This window comes from Mobula hypostoma, chromosome 8 (genome assembly GCF_963921235.1).
Source record: "Mobula hypostoma chromosome 8, sMobHyp1.1, whole genome shotgun sequence".
Lineage (NCBI taxonomy): Eukaryota > Metazoa > Chordata > Chondrichthyes > Myliobatiformes > Myliobatidae > Mobula > Mobula hypostoma.
In genome coordinates this window covers 94,724,282-94,741,938 of record NC_086104.1, presented here as the reverse complement: position 1 = coordinate 94,741,938, position 17,657 = coordinate 94,724,282, and the positions used below count along the sequence as shown (strand labels likewise).

The 17,657-nt window shown below is 41.9% G+C and overlaps 1 protein-coding gene across 1 annotated transcript in view; it reads right to left on the bottom strand.

The window, feature by feature from the left end:
• Positions 1 to 17,657, bottom strand: part of LOC134350748 (solute carrier family 22 member 3-like) — a 50,841-nt gene that overhangs the window by 5,587 nt on the left and 27,597 nt on the right. Inside the window, exons 7-9 of the mRNA XM_063056385.1 lie at positions 15,093 to 15,307; positions 12,377 to 12,485; positions 8,486 to 8,598 (exon numbers count right to left, since the gene is read on the bottom strand). Of these exons, the coding sequence (XP_062912455.1) occupies positions 8,486 to 8,598; positions 12,377 to 12,485; positions 15,093 to 15,307 (437 nt within the window). The remainder of the gene's footprint in view (positions 1 to 8,485; positions 8,599 to 12,376; positions 12,486 to 15,092; positions 15,308 to 17,657) is intronic.

Here is a 17,657-nt window from a genome sequence, read left to right as displayed (position 1 = left end):
GCAGGGATGACGGCAGTGCAACAATGGCTGGAATTTTTGGAAGCAATTTGGAAGGTGTAGGATAGAAACATCCCAAAGAAGAGGCAGTATTCTAAAGGCAGGGTGATGCAACTGCCACTGACATAAAAGCCAAAGAGAGGGCGTATAATTCAGCAAAAATTAGTGGGAAGTCAGAAGCTTGGGAAGCTTTTAAAAACCAACTGAAGGTAACTAAGACAGTTATAAAGAAGGCATAGATGGAATATGAAGGTAAGCTAAAGAGGATACAAAAGGTTTCTTCAGATATATAAAGAGTAAAGAGAGGCGAGAGTAGATGTTGGACTGCTGGAAAATGATGCTGGAGAGGTAGTAATGGAGGACAAGGAAATGGCAGATGAACTGAATAAGTATTTTGTATTCACTGTGGAAGACACTAGCTAAATGCTGGAAGTTCAAGAATGTTGAGGGCAGAAGTGTATCTAGTTGCCTTCTAGGAAGAAGGTGCTTGGGAAACATGACAGTCTGAAGGTAGATAAGTCACCTGGTTCAGATGGTCTACATCCCAAGGTGCTGAATGAGGTGGCTGAAGAAATTGTGGAGGCATTTGTAATAATCTTTCAAGAATCAACAGATTCTGGCATTGTTCCAGAAAAATGGAAGATTGGAAATGTCACTCCACTCTTCAAGAAAGGAGAGAGGCAGAAGAAAGGAAATTATGGGCATTAGCCTGACCTCAGTGGTTGGGAAGATGTTGGAGTCAATTATTAAGGATTTGGTTTCAGGGTACTTAGAAGCACATGATAAAATAAGCCAAAGCCAGCATGGTTTCCTCAAGGGAAAATCTTGCCCTGCTATCTGTTGGAATTCTTTGAAGAAATAACAAGCAAGATAGACAAAGGAGAATCAGAGAATATCATGTAGTTTGATTTTCAGAAGGCCTTTGACAAGGTGCTACACATGAGACTGCTTAACAAGTTAAGGGCGCATGGTATTTCAGGAGAGGTTCTGGCATGGACTGAGCATTGACAGATTGGCAGGAGTGGGGATAAAGGGAGCCTTTTCTAATTGGATGCTGGTGACTAGTGATGTTCCACAGGGGTCTATGTTAGGACCAATTCTTTTCACGTTATATATCAATGATTTGGATAATGGAATTGATGGCTTTGTGGCCAAGTTTGCAGATGATATGAAGATAGATGGAGGGGCAGGTAGTTTTGAGGAAGCATAGAGACTACAGAAGGATTTACGCAGATTAGGGGAATGGGCAAAGTAGTGGCAGGTGGAATACTGACTCGGGAAGCGTATGGTCATGAACTTTGGTAGAAGAAATAAAAGCATTGACTATTTTCTAAATGGAGAGAAAATTCAAAAATGAGTTGCAAAGGTGATGGGGAAGGCAAATGCAAGGGTAGTATTCAATTTGAAAGGACTAGAATATAAAAGCAAGGACGTAACGCTGAGACTTTATAAAGCACTGGTGAAGCCCCACTTGGAGTATTGTGAGCAGTTTTTGGCCCTTTTTCTTAGAAAGGATGTGCTGAAACTGGAGAGGATTCTTTATGAATGAACAGATCGATCTTTTTTTTACAATCAACTATACGGAAGATATTTCTATGAACATCCTTAGGGATACTTTTAAAGCATATATTCGTGGTCAGATTATCTCGTATTCTGTTGCTTTGAGGAAGAAGCTGAAGCAGGAGGAGCTGGTTATTGTGGACAAGATTAAGGAAATTGATAAGAAATATGCTACAGCTCCCTCTGAGGAGTTATATAAACAAAGAACTGAACTTCAAATAGAACACAGTTTATTACTTTCGTCCTCGATTGTAAATCAATTAAAGAAAACAAGAATTGAATTTTATGTACATAGTGACAAAGTTGGTAAACTGTTGGCTAATCAGTTGAAGACTAATTATACTAAATTTCAAAATTAATCAGATTTATAATCAAAATGATCAACTGATACTTGATCATGCTGAGATTAATCAAGCCTTTTTTGATTTTTATTCCTCCTTATATCAATCAGAGTCCTTACGAGACTCTAAATATATGAATGACTTTTTAGATAACCTAGATTTCCCTAAGATTTCACAGGATATATCCTCTATGCTAGATACTCCCATTACCACTGATGAGATTAAGAATGTTATCTTTTCTATGAACCTGGGGAAAGCTCCCAGCCCTGATGGGTTTACCGTGGAATTTTATAAATTTTTTGCACTTTCAGTAATCCCTTGGTTTTTTAGGGTTCTGGAGGCTTCATTAAAACTTGGTAAACTTCCCGAATCCTTCTATAGAGCGTCAATTTCTCTAATATTAAAGAAGGATAAAGATCCTGCTCAATGTGCATCTTATAGACCAATATCTTTATTAAATGTTGATTCTAAAATTTTTTCTAAATTATTAGCAAACTGATTAGAAAAAGCACTTCCTTATATTATTTCGGAAGACCGAACGGGTTTTATTAAAGGAAGTTACTCTCTCTATAACATTCGCACACTCTTAAATATTGTTTATACTCCTTCACAAAATGTTCCTGAGTGCGTTATTTCTTTAGATACTGAAAAAGCCTTTGACAGAGTAGAATGGCCTTACTTATTTAAGGTGCTCGAAATGTTTAATCTTAGCTCGAAATTTATATCCTGGATTAAATTATTATATCATTCTCCTTTGGCCTCAGTTCGTACCAACTCTTTAAGTTCACCATTTTTCCCTCTTTCTCGAGCTACTAGACAAGGTTGTCCTCTTAGTCCTTTATTATTTGACATTGCATTAGAACCTCTTGCAATTGCTATTCGAGAATCTCCAAATGTTGTTGGGATAACTCGGGCTTAAAGTCTCATAAAGTATCACTTTATGCTAATGACTTACTTTTATATATTTCTAATCCTCAAAAATCTATCCCTGCTGCTTTAGATTTATTAGCACAATTTAGTCTCTTTTCCGGTTACAAGTTAAATCTCAGTAAGAGTGAACTTTTCCCGATTAATAAGCAACTTCCCTTGTATCATAACCTTCCGTTTAAACTGATTAATAATTATTTTTCATATCTTGGGATTAAAATTACTTGTAAGCACAAAGATCTGTTTAAGACTAATTTTTTACCTTTAATTGATCATATTACTCAACTTTCATTTAAATGGTCTCCATTATATTTAACTTTGATCGGTCATATTAATGCAGTTAAGATGTTTATTCTGCCAAAATTTTTATATATATTTCAGGCATTACCGATTTTTGTTCCAAAATCTTTTTTTGATAAAGTTGACTCTAAAATCTCTTCATTTATTTGGCAAAATAAAAACCCGAGACTGGGTAAAATACATTTACAGAAAGCTAAGAGAGATGGAGGTTTAGCATTACCTAACTTTAAATTCTATTATTGGGCAATTAATATTCAACACATGAAATTTTGGTTACTTGACCAGGATACACTATCCATTCCTAAATGGGTAGCATTGGAATTACAATCTGCTCAAGGTTATGCACTTGGCTCTATTTTAGGTTCTTCTCTTCCTTTTGATTTGAAACGCTACAAACAGGTCTGTAACCCGATAGTTAAATATACCTTACGTAATTGGTTTCAATTCAGAAAATTTTTTGATCTTAACCAATTTGGGCTAGCGATCCCTATTTTAGGTAACATATTTTTTCCTCCCTCTTTCACGGATCGTGCTTTTCAAATTTGGAAGACTAAGGGTATTTCACGGTTTTTGGATTTATTTTTAGATGGTTCCCTTATGTCTTTTGAACAATTATCTAATAAATATAGTTTACCAAGAATACATTTTTTTAGATATCTACAAGTTAGAAATTTCCTAAGTACTATACTTTCTTCCTTTCCAATGCTCCCTCCTACATATATTTTAGATACTATAATTAACCTTAATCCATGTCAGAAAGGTGCAACGGCTATTATTTATAATATTATTATGAAACTTAGGAAAGCTCCATTTGATAAGATTAGGTCAGATTGGGAACAGGAATTGGGTTTTATTATTTCCGCGGATGACTGGGTGCAGATTTTACAACTAGTCAATACTTCCTCTATCTGTTCTAAACACTCCCTAATTCAATTTAAAGTTGTCCATAGAGCACATATGTCCAAAGATAAATTAGCTCATTTCTATTCTCATATTAATCCTTTTTGTGATAGATGTCAGGGGCGGATAGCCTCTTTAACTCATACGTTTTGGTCCTGTCCTACTCTGGAAACTTTTTGGAGAGACATTTTTAATATTATCTCAAAGGTATTGAATATAGATATCTCTCCTCACCCTATTACTGCTATCTTTGGATTACCTAAAATTTCCAGTAATCTTTCTCCTTCAGCCCGTAGAATGATTGCATTTCTTACTTTAATGGCGAAAAGATGTATTTTACAACATTGGAAAGAGACTAATGCTCCAACTACGTTTTTTTGGTTTTCCCAGACGATATTATGTTTAAATTTGGAGAAAATTAGAAGTAATCTTTATGATTCTTCAGTTAAATTCGATCAGACCTGGAGATCTTTTATTCAACATTTTCATTTAATGTAATTTTTTTTCTCTCGGTCCATATTTATATTCCCTTCTTGTTTTTTTAAAACTGTTTTTAATAGAGGTCGGGTTTGAGGACGTGATTTTAAGTACTTTAACTCTACTTGATACCTAGTTAGCCCATTGCTTTGCTTTGCTTTTTAGTTTAGTTGCACAGTGGGTTTTTTTGGGGTTTTTTTTTTCTTCTTCTATTGATATATATAAAAATTAGTATACTATTATATTACCTTGTTATTTTATGTTTAAATTGCACTGTTTGTATTAATTTTTTTCTGTATTAATATTTCCTGTAATATATTATATTCTAACAGTGTATTAGTGCCTATATGGCTTAACTTCTGTGTACTTATTCAATAAAAAGATTTAAAAAGAAAGAAAGAAACTGGAGAGGGTTCAAAGGAGGTTCACGAAAATTATTCCAGGATTAAACAGCTTGTCATATGAGGAGAGTCTGATGGCTCTAGGCCTGAACTCAGAAGAATTGGGGGGGGTGGGGGGGAATGGCACTGAAACCTTTTGAATGTTGAAATGCCTAAATAAAGTGGATGTGGAGAGGATGTTTGCTATGGTAGGGGAGTCTAAGACCAGAGGACACGGCCTCAGAATAGGAGATGAGGAAGGAATTTATTTAGCCAGAGAGTGGTGAATCTGTGGAATTTGTTATCACAGGCAGCTATGGAGGCCAAGTCAATGAGTATATTTAAAGCAGAGGTTGATAGATTCTTGATTAGTCAAGACATGAAGTGATACAGGGAGATTGGGGCTGAGAGAGAAAATGTATCAGCCATGATGAAATGGCAAAGCAGACTTGATGGGCCAAATGGCCTAATTCTGCTCCTATATCTTATGGTCTATAAAACTATACCAGTTTTTGCTTTGAAGCTCTGATCCGATCTGGCCTTGGCTGCTTTTTGGGGGTATCTCAGTGCTGTCTCTCCAAGTTTCAGGTTGTGAACAAATAGACAGTTTCGCAACTTTTTGTAAACCCATTACAAAAGACCGGTTAAGTCACAGCCAGAGTACAGAAAGGACGTGATTATACCGGAGAGAGTGCCGATGAGACTCACGAAGGTATTACCTGGAGCTGACGACTTTAGTTATGAGAAGAGATTGGATGAACTGGGTTAGTTTTCCCTAGAGTGAAGGAGGCTGAGGAATGTATATAAAAAAAACAGATAGGGTAGATAGTCAGAACCTTCACCCCATGGTAAACAGACAGCATATGTTTAAGGTGAGAGGAAGGTATTTAAGGACCTTAAGAATAATTTTTCTTTCCACATAACGAATGGTGGACTTCTAGACCTTGATACCAGAGGTGGTAATGGAGTTGGAGATATTTAACATGTTCAAAGGTATTGAGATAGTTACTTAAATAGGCAAACACATTGATGGATAGAGTCGTAATGCAGACAATGGGTTCAGTGCAGATGGACAAAACGGGCAGCAATGACACCGTGTGGGAAGGGCCTGTTTCTGCATTGTGTGACATTATGACTATCTTCTTGGACCGAGGATAACTCGTTTGTACTCTATCTGCTCTGTGGGCTGTGTGGTGACTGATGAGGTCAATGTGGGACCTGCAGACTTCCACAGGAGGGTCAGGAAGTGACTGAGGGATTGGGTGTCACCAGGTTTGGACATGGCCCAAGTGTGGAGTGAGAGACACTGAGGTGGGTTGATATTTCACAGACTTCAAAGCGAACGAAGTTAAAGGGGAAAAAGAAAATAATAGATGCTAGGCCAAACAGGGCCATTGACAAAAACACTCAAATGGAAAACAAAGCTTACACTGCGGCTGAAAAGAACAACTAAGAACAAAACGAATACTGGCAGTCTTCGGAGTCAGTTGACTCAACAGTCCAATTTCTCAGGCAAGGCAGATTGCAGATAACAAAGCATAGCTATGTGCAAGTCTCGACAAATACTACGATGGAATGAATACTATCACAATTAAATAATAATTAGCTGACACATGCATATTCACAAGCACAATTGCCGAATCTACTGTGCTGCCGAATCCGTGGTTGTGACAGGGGCCCCTGAGGCGCCATGGACCTGTGTCCGCTGGAAGTCCTGAATGAGGGACTTGTCCAAGATGTCGCTCGGTGATGCTGGCAGATAAGTGCCATGGTGGGCACTGCCAATATCAGAGCCAAAGACTTCCATGTAGAGACAAACAAAAGCTTACACAGATGTACCTGGACCAAGTTCCCATGAGACAAATCATTCTTAAAATGAGGACATTCTGATTGGAGCTAATCCTGCATCTGCTTCAAGAATAAAACTAACAGAATCTGAGTTTATCAAAATAAACTTAAACAGAAAGCACCAGGAAACCGCATTACAAAGAGTGAGTCGCTCAAGAAAAAAAACACAAGAAACTCTAGAACCATTATTAACTATTAAGCAACAATTAACCAATTCAGGTGCTCTTAAAACAAAACAACTAATGCCTTGCACAGGCCTGAAGTAGTCGCTACAGGACCCCCCTCCCTATAGCTGGCACTTGATGGCCCTGGAAGACCTGAAAACTCGAGATCCAGGGAAGACTCGAGAGACTTGGGGAACTCAAGAGTCAGGGAGACTTGGAGATCCAGAGAGACTGAGACCTGGAAACCCCAACAGACTGAGATCAAGAAACCTCAGGCAGGGCCGAGAGGGAGGCTTCGGAGTCCTCGAGATGAGGAGGACATTGAAAAACCCTAAACATGTTGAATAAGCCTTGGAAACGATCGGAAAAATAAAACCCTGGGGACATAGAGAAAAGTCCTTGGGAAACCTTGAAACCTAGAGAAGGAACCTTTTCAAATCTTGCTCAGCATTTTATCTTTCACAATTTTTCCAAAGGCAATTAGGATATACTCTCAATTTTACAGATCAAGACAGCATTGACAGGTTTCTTTCATCACTAAGCTAGCTGGTTCTCTGTAGATTTGTTTAATTTGCTACATGAAAGTTCAATTTTCCCAGTCGGTACCATGACTTTCAACAAGAGGTGGTAAATTGGATCAGACATTGGCTCAATGGAAGAAGTCAAAGAGTGGTAATAGAGAATTGTTTCTCAGGGTGGAGGCCTGTGACTAGTGGTGTGCCACAGGGATCAGTGCTGGGTCCATTGTTATTTGTCATCTATATCAATGATCTGGATGATAATGTGGTAAATTGGATCAGCAAGTTTGCTGATGATACAAAGATTGGAGGTGTAGTAGACAGTGAGGAAGGTTTTCAGAGCCTGCAGAGGGACTTGGACCAGCTGGAAAAATGGGCTGAAAAATGGCAGATGGAGTTTAATACAGACAAGTGTGAGGTATTGCACTTTGGAAGGACAAACCAAGGTAGAACATACAGGGTAAATGGTAAGGCACTGAGGAGTGCAGTGGAACAGAGGGATCTGGGAATACAGATACAAAATTCCCTAAAAGTGGTGTCACAAGTAGATAGGGTCGTAAAGAGAGCTTTTGGTACATTGGCCTTTATTAATTGAAGTATTGCGTATAAGTGCTGGAATGTTATGATGAGGTTGTATAAGGCATTGGTGAGGCTCTTTATCATTTGTATGATTTGTTTTCTTTTACACATTGATTGTTTGTCAGTTTTTATTATTTATAGCTTTTTCATAAATTTATTGTACTTCTTTATTTCCTTGTAAGCGCCTGTAAGAAAACGAATCTTAAGACAGTGCAGGTCCACAATCCCTTATCCAAAATCCCTGGGGCCAGTTGCATTTCGGAATTCAGAATTTTTCGGATTTCAGAAAATTGATAATTATATTGATAAATTAACCTGTCTCAGTGCGGTGGACTTTAGGACCTGGGGCAACTCCGGACCTACGCACATCCTCCCGTATATGGTGACATACGTGAACATTGAAAATAAATTTACTTTGAATTTCAAGTCTGTACCACTCTCCAGGAAGTCAATAAGATGCTCATCTGTGCCTTCGATTGCTTCTGAAAACTCACCAAAAATCACAAGAGGGAGTTCCGTCCACACAGTCGTTAACGTGTCGAGCATAAAAGGAGCTGCAATCCCACCCACGTCGCTCATAGACAGGCACGCCGAAGCTCCCAGACTCCTGTGTCGTTTGTTGAAGGGAAATAATAATCCGATCACAAACTGTTACTCCCATTCCTGGTGGGGAAGAGACACCAAACCGGAGAGAGAGGGAGCGGGAATAGGGGCAGCAAGAGAAGCCCAAGGAAGCAGGAGACAGGAGAAAAAAAGGAAGAGAGAGAGGGAGAGGCTCGGGGCATGAGATGTGTGATGCCAGGCACAGGTTCAGTTACAGTATATGCCGGACAATTTTTATTAAAAAGAGTTATATCAGCAAATTAATGATTCAAAGCAGATAGGGTCATACAGTTATAAAATCATACTACATGGAAACAGGCCATTCAGCCCATCTGGGCCATGCCAACCAAGGTATCCTTGCGAGCTAGTCCCGTTTGCATGTATCATTCAAAACTTTCCTCCGTCCTTCTTGCTTTTCACACCTGTCTCAAACTGTGCCCTTGCCGAGCTCCTCTTACACCAAACTTTACTCTCTGGAGAGAAGGAGGATGAGAAGAGACATGATAGAGGTATACAAGATATTAAGAGGAATAGATAGAGTGGATAGCCAGCGCCTCTTTCCCAGGGCACCACTGCTCAATACAAGAGGACATGGCTTTAAGGTAAGGGGTGGGAAGTTCAAGGGGGATATTAGAGGAAGGTTTTTTACTCAGAGAGTGGTTGGTGCATGGAATGCACTGCCTGAGTCAGTGGTGGAGGCAGATACACTAGTGAAGTTTAAGAGACTACTAGACAGGAATATAGAGGAATTTAAGGTGAGGGGTTTAAGGGTCGGCACAACATTGTGGGCCAAAGGGCCTGTACTGCGCTGTACTGTTCTATGTTCTATGTTCAAACTTATCCTCTGATTACCCCAGAGGAGATGGGTCACTTCCAAGTCCCTCACCCCCACCCTCCTCCACCCACTCCACCTGCCGTCACCCACACACTCTTCTCACTTAGTGTCCTCTCCCCAATGTTTCCATCTGCCCTCTCCCACTTCATTCCATGCTCCCCCTTCTCCTATCAGATTCCATCAACTCCTGCTCCTTGTCACCCCACCTATCACCTCTTGTCACCCACACTCCCCTCCCCTTATCACAATGCAGATGACCTTACCCTTTTGCCACTCCGGCACCCATTCACTTAGCCTGTTCATATCCCCCTGAATCCTCTCCGCATCCCCCTCACAGCCCATATTGGTGTTTGATCCCCAGAAGACTTGGACATATTATATATTTTTTTAAATTTAGAGATACAGCACAGAAAAAGGCCCTTCTGGCCCATTGAGATCTCCCCACCCTATTACACCAATTAATTTACTAACCCCTACATTTTCGGAAAGTGGGAGGAAACCAGAGCACCCGGAGGAAACCGAGAATGTACAAACTCCTTACAGACAGTGGCGGGAATTGAACCCGGGTCGCTGGTGAGGTAAAGCGTAACCCTAACCTCTATGTTACCGGGCCTCCCCTCATCCAAATCATTGATATTGAATTGAGCAGCTAAGGCCCCAGCCCAATCCCTGTGTCATCACAGTCTCCAACTCGAAATAACCAGACGATTGCCGCTTCCATTTCTATCCAGTGACCATCTCTCCCTAAGCTGAAGGAACTCTGACCGAATCACCGAGTGTCCATTTCCCCCCCCCCCCACAAATGCTGAGTTCCTGCAGCAGGTTGTTGTTGTCAACCACACCGGTCACGTTCAGCCACCTTATGTGGCATGACTGCTTCCTCTTTGAAACCCTGGTGTTCTGTTCCCATTAATTCCCAGTGCAGGTGAAGGGCTGGGCCTATCGGCTGCTCAAGTTATGGGAGAGCCAATGGGAAGAAACGTTTTGATTGGCTGCGGGGCGAGTAACCGGGACGGGTGTGTTAGCAGTTAGTGCAATGCTTTACATCAGCGTTCACAGCCCGATCCACTGGGTTCCTCCATCTTGTTTCTGCTTTCTTTGTTCATGTGCAGAAAACACAGTGCAGTTAGACCCAAGACAAACCTACATGCAAATTCAAATCCCATAAAGGAAACATTTAAAAGGGATCTCACATAAAGATGTGTACTACTCTAAGAATTGCTCTTAGTTTTTCATTGATTCTATAGTGACGTATGGATAATTCGGTAATAAATTTACTATGAAGATGATTGTCTGACTTTAATGGGGTGTTCTGTGGGGAAAGTTCACAAGAGCATGGGTAAGCATTACATTAGCTAACAAATCTCATGGTGGCATAGCGGTTAGCACAACACTTTACCATACGGGCCACCCTGGGTTCAATTCCCGCCACTGCCAGTAAGGAGTTTGTATGTTCTCCCTGTGACATCGTGGATCTCCTCCAGCCGCTCTGGGTTCCTCTTACCTTCCAAAGGGCGTGCGCGTTAGGATTAGTGAGTTGTGGGCATGCTGTGTTGGCGCTGGGGGCATGGAGACACTTGCGGGCTGCCTAGGCAATTCTGGCTGATTTGATTTGACACAAAAATGTTGCAATTCACTGTATGTTTTGATGATCATGTGGTAAAGTAAGTGAATCGTTTGAAAAGCTAGTCTTTGTGAAAAAAAAACAGAGAGAACACTAAGCAGTGAATGAGGAGGGTTTTCTCACGGACCGAGTGGCGAGATCTGTCATGTTCTGATGGTGTGGACAGAGCCAGTGGGGAGCTGGAACAAATGGCTCTGTTCACCACTGCGGAGACAGTGAGCCACGGCAGTAACATCAGTGCTGAGATCCTGGTAGTGACACAATCATCCCTGGAATCATTCAGCCTTCGGGGTGCCCCAGTCACGCAGCTGGTAGAACCACTACCACACAATATCAGAGATCCTGACCGCTGGTGCTGCCTCTGCGGAGTTTGCATGTCCTGTGTGGGTTTCCCCTGGGGGCTCTGGTGTCCTCTCTGGGCTGGTGGTTTATTTATCCAGTGTAAAAGGTGCCCCTCGTGTGCAGTGAGGTGTAGATTTGATGGGAAGGTGGGTAGAGTAAAAATAATGGGATAATTAGTAAAGAAGGCAAATGTAATGTTGGCATTAGTTGGCAGTAAGGAAGGCAAATTAATGTTAACATTAATTTCGAGAGGATTAGAATATAAAATGAAGGAGGTAATGCTGAGGCTTTATAAGGCATTGGTCAGCCTGCACTTGGAGTGTTGTGAACAATGTTCGGCCTCTTATCTAATAAAGGATGTGCTGGCATTGGAGAGAGTCCAGATGAGATTCACGAGAATGATCCCGGAAATAAAAGGGTTAACGTATGAGAAGCACTTGATGGCTCTGGGTCTAAACACACTGGAGTTTAGAAGAATTAGATGGGATCTCCCCGAGTATTTAAAGGCCTATATAACGTGGACGTGGAGAGGATGTTTCCAATAGTGGGAGAGTCTAGGACCAGAGGGCACAGCCTTGGAATAGAAGGATGTCCCTTTAGAACAGAGATGAGGAGGAATTATTTTAACCAGAGGGTGATGAATCTGAGGAATTCATTGTCACAGATAGCTGTGTGGGCTAAAATCATTGAGTATATTTAAAGCAGAGGTTGATAGGTTATTAACTAGTAATGGCGTCAAAGGTTACAGAGAGAAGACAGGAGAATATGGTTGAAAGGGACAATAGTTCAGCCATGATTGAACGTCAGAGAAAACTTGATGGGCCGGATGGCCTAATTCTGATCCTATGTGTTCCTATTAGTGGAGGATTAGTGCAAATGAATGATTTGATAGTTAGGTTGAACTCGGTGGGCCGAAGGGCCTGTATCTGAATCGAGGACTCCTCGGGTGACTCAAGATCACGTTCAGCTTCTCTTTGTTACCTGACGGATGTAGGATGCAGCTCGTTGGTCATGAGGAAGAGTATGCTGAGTGAGATTGTTATTCCAAATCTGGCCAGTGTAGTGACGGCAGTCTTGAGCCTGTGCATTTCTTCGAGGGGAGTAAAACACAAGCAAGAAGCCAAAGTTTACTCCACAATACTTGCATCAGTAATAAGACCACCTCCAAATAACAAACCCAGCCTCTAAACCCAGACTTACCTTGAAAGCTCACCCTTAGAGTGGGTGATGAATCGAACGCCCAAAGGTAAACCCACACCAAGATGAATGACTTTTAAGGAAGCTGTCATCTCTGAGAGTGGTGGGTGCATGGAACACATCGTCACGAGTGGTGGTAGAGGCCGATACATTAGGGACGTTTAAGAAACTCTTAGATAGGCACATGGATGATAGAAAAATGGAGGGCTATGTAGGAGGGAAGGGTTAGATTGATCTTTGAGTAGAATAAAAAGCCTGTACTGTGTTTTAATGCTCAATGTTCTATGTTCCTCTCAGATTTACATTTCCTGTTCTACAGGCATTAATCACGAGGGTTAGAAGGAAATTTCATCAGTGCCACGTGTGGCAGGTAACGACATGTTCCAGCTATAACCCAATTCCTTCTCCAACCTGCTTGGTTTTGAACTTACCTGGTGGTGGCTTTACCTTGAACTTATATCATATCTAGGTTTACGGTATCAGACTATATTTCTTTCTCTCTCACAATTCACACAAGTGTCACTATATTTTGCACATGTAAGTTATGTATAATTAATATCAAATTAAGTTTATGTTAACTCTTGTTTCTGATGTACTGAGCTGCTGCTGCAAGGAGTTAATTTTCATGGCGTTTATTCCCTGGGTATGTATTTACGCGCTTGACCTTGTTCTCCCTCTGGTTCCTTACTTCCTTCTCTTTCTCCCATGGTCCACTGTCCTCTCCTATCAGATTCCTCCTTCTTCAGCCCTTTACCTCTTCCACCTATCACCTCCCAGCTTCTTACTACCTTCCCAATTCACCTATCACCTGGCAGCTAGTACTCCTTCCCCTACTCCCACTTTCTTATTCCGACTTTATCCTCCCCGCTCCCCCCATTCCTTTCCAGTCCTGAAGAAAGGTCTCGGCCCGAAATGTCAATTATTTGTTCCTCTCCGCAGACGCTACCTGACCTGCTGAGCTCCCCCATCATTGTGTGCCCTCCACCTACCACCATGATTATTTATTCTACCTGATGTAGTGGGGTCCAAGGTGAATAACACTTGCACTCAGTAAAGTGGTGAACTCTCCCCTCTCACCTCATTTCTTTTCCAGTGCCCAGTATTTACTGTAGTGGCCACCCCCAACATTGATGTGAAATTAAGGAAAATCTCCAGAAGTTGTAAATCTGAAATAATAATCAAAAATGCTGGGAAAAATGACTCAGCAGGTCAGGCACCATCTGTGGTGGGAGCAACAGTCACCGTTTCATCCTTCAACGAGGAAGCTCTGTTTCTCTCTCCCCTGCGGATGCTGCCTGATCAGCTGCGTATCCAACGTTTCATCCTGAATTCAGCGGCCAATTTTTGATTCAGAATTGAAAATATTCCAGCCCTGTGAGAACTTCAGCAGGGAAACAATGGAATGAGACTGCTGAGGTAAAACAGAGGTCCCATTGCAGATTCTGATACAATGATGGCAATAAGGACCCTGGACATGGGTCCCTATTCCCCAGGACATTACTTCGGGTGGGTTGATGCTCTAGACTCCCCTTCCCCTCTTACACGGATCTACCCATCACCTACCAGCTCTTGTTCCACCCCACCCCCCCCATCTTTTTATACCAACTATCAACCCCAGAAGGACCCAAAACATCAACTCCACTGATACTGCCCGTCCTGCTGAATTCCTCCAGCATTTTGTGTCTTGTCCCCGATTTCCCACATTTTCAGTGTTTCTTGGCTTGGCCATTTCCTGGACCAATCATCACCCTCCAAATGTTTTCCCCAATGACATCTTTAGAAGCCAGATTTCACGTGGGTGGCTTTGCCTATTGGCGACACCTGCCCAAAGGGGTAACTTAGCAACTCAACGCAGCTGTTGGCATCTAGCCAAGGCAGTGCACACTCCCCATGCCAGCTAGACAGTAGTAACATTGTGCCTTCTGTGGTGAGGTCAGAGGCTTAGGGAGTGGGGAGAGAGGAGAGAAGAAAGAGAGAGAGATAGTGAGGAGAGAAAAAGTGAGAGATATGGAAATATACTTTACTTGTAGTAACAAAATGGCATTTTTGTCTGTCACAAAATGGAACCTGTATTGTACCACATGGCTTTGCTAACAGTGTTCATGCAACATTATGCTGATGAAGCCTGAGTCCTTGACAAACTGCAGAAAGGCAGATGGATTTGGTTACTGGAAGATTAAGCAGACAAATAGAATGCATCCTCTCCTTGAACTGATGTACAGTAGCTGTACGTGTGTATAAAGAAGAGATTATATTGTCTCTTTTTTTGAAACTATCACCAGTTCTTGTGCCAGTGCTAGTCTTCCATTGTCACAAGTAAAATAAACATACTTACAATTGATCCACTCAGAGTTAGCTGTTTGTTATAAAACATGGTAAAAAGATACTCAACAGAGAGGACAGTATGTGAGAGAAATACCTCAGCCCTGAACATAACACTCAGCAGCTGAATATTGCAGCCTGCCTGTCTACATCCCTCTGTGGAAAGCAATGTGCCTACCTCCAGAAATGCATGCCGCTATCAGGCAGAAGGCTCCTGCCAGGATGCTGGAGGCCACGAAGGGACAGCGCCGGCCCACACGGTGCACAACCAGGAGGCCGAGCATTGTCGCTGGCAGTTCCACTGCCCCGGCTACGAAGATATCACTGTAACTCTCACTGCCCTGGAACCCCAGGCGTAAGATAAGCCCCATGTACATCACGCTGCTTGTGAACCTGAGCATGGTGGAAGAGGAACAAAAACACTGTTACAGCAGACTCCCCTGTGAATCCCTGGTTCTCGTGATGCCCAGCTGACACGTGGAACATCCTGCACTTCATAATTCCCTCCACATCCAGACCGTGCTCAAATACTAACTCAGTTCAAAGCCATTCTGCACAAAGCAAGGCCATTCAGCCCACTCAGTTCATACCAGCCATTAGGCAGCACCCAATTACAATAAAGGCCTACACTGATCCCACCATAGGATTGGGGAAAGGTTGAATAGGTTAGGACTTTATTCGCTGGCGTGCAGGAGAGCGAGGGGAAATTTGATAAAGTATACAAAATTATGAAGAGTATAGACAGGATAAAAGTAGGCAACTTTTTTCCGCTGAGATCGGGTGAGACAAGAACTAGAGGTCATAGGCTAAGTGTGGAAGGTGAAATATTTAAGAGAAACATAAGGGGGAGACGTTCTCACCCAGAGGGTGGTGCGAGTGTGGAATGAGCTGCTGGCAGAAGTGGTTCAATTTCAGCATTTGGGAGAAGTTTGGATAAGTGCATGAATGGTCGGGGTATGGTGGGCAATGGTCCAGGCGCAGGTCAGTGGAACTGAGCAGAGGAATAGTTTGGCACAGACTAGATGAGTTAAAAGGCCTGTTTCTGTGCTCTACAGCTCGATGACTCCAGCCTGTCTGTTGCTTCCTTCATGAACCAATCTTCCATTCATACCACTATATCACCACCAGAGCAATGCACGCTAATCTCTTCTGTGACTCCATTACAAAAAGCCTTCTTTACGTCCAAATTGACATCAATTGGTTTGTCCTCATCTATCCTGCTGGTTAAATCATCAAAAAATTCCAAACGATTTCTCAAACATGATTTTCTTTTTATAAATCCATTTAGACGAGTAGCTAATCAACCTGTCACTTGTTGTTGCATTTATCATTACCACAACAGTAAGTGACAGGTTGATTAGGTACTTGTCTAAATGGATTTATAAAAAGAAAATCATGTTTGAGAAATCTTTTGGTGCTTTTTGAGGGTTTATTATTATTATGCGGTGATCGCAGGCTAATCATAACGTCGTGGTAATAATAAGCAGAGGCAGATACATCATGGTTATCTCAGATGGTGATGAGGAGGCATGCAGGAGCGAGATTGATCTGCTGGCTGAGTGCTGTCGCAACGACAACTTGTCACTCAGGGTCAGTAAGGCCAAGGGATTGATCGTGGGCTTCAGGAGGAGGAAGTCAAGGGAACACACACCAGTCTTCTTCGCGGGATTAGCAGAGGAAAGGGTCAGCAGCATTAAGTTCCTGGGTGACAACATCACCGAAGATTTATCCTGGTCCTAACTAATTGGAGCAATAATGAAGAAGTCATACTAGTGGCTGTTTTTCATTAGGAGTTTGAGGAGATTTGGTATGTTGCCAAAGACTCTAGTAAATTTCTACAGATGGACTATGGACAGTATCACCATCTGTATGGAGGCACTAATGTATTGGACTGCAGAGGGCAGTAAACCCAGCCAGCTCCCTCATGGGCACTAGCTTCCTCACCATCAAGGACATCTTCAATAGGCGATGCCTCAAGGAGGTGGCATCCATCATTGAGGACTCTCATCACCCAGGACATGCCTGTTTCTCATTACTACCGTCAGAAAGGAGGTACAGGAGCCTGAGGACACACACTGCTTCTTCCCCTCCGTCATCAGATTTATGAATGGTCCTCATTAACACTGTTCTCAATTTTTGCACTATTTATATTTTATATTTTTTATTATAATTTATTGTAGTATTTAGTTGGGATGTAGAGGAGATTAGGTTTGTCACCTGAAATACTCTAAAACTTCTACAGGTGTACCATGGACAACCTTCTGACAGGCAGCATCACTGCCGGTGAGGGGCTACAGCACAGGACTGAAAGAAGCTGCAGAAGGTTGTAAAATTAGTCAGCGACATCATGGGTGCTAGTCTCCACAGTACCCAGGACATTTTCAGGGAGCGGTGCCTCAGAAAGGCATTATCCATTATTAAGGTCCTCCAGCACCCAGGGCATGTCCTTTTCTCATTGTTACCATCAGGTAGGAGGTACAGGACCCTGAAGGCACACACTCAGCGATTCAGGAACAGCTTCTTCCCCTCTGCCATCTGATTCCTGAATGGACATTGAATCTGTGAACACTGCCTCACCACCTTTTTATTGTTTCTATTTTTGCACTATTTTTAATTTAACTATTTGATATATATATATACTGTAATTACTTTACATAGTTTTCTGTATTTATCTGTATTACATTGTACTGCTATCACTAATTTAACAAATTTCACAACGTCTATCAGTGATAATATACCTGAT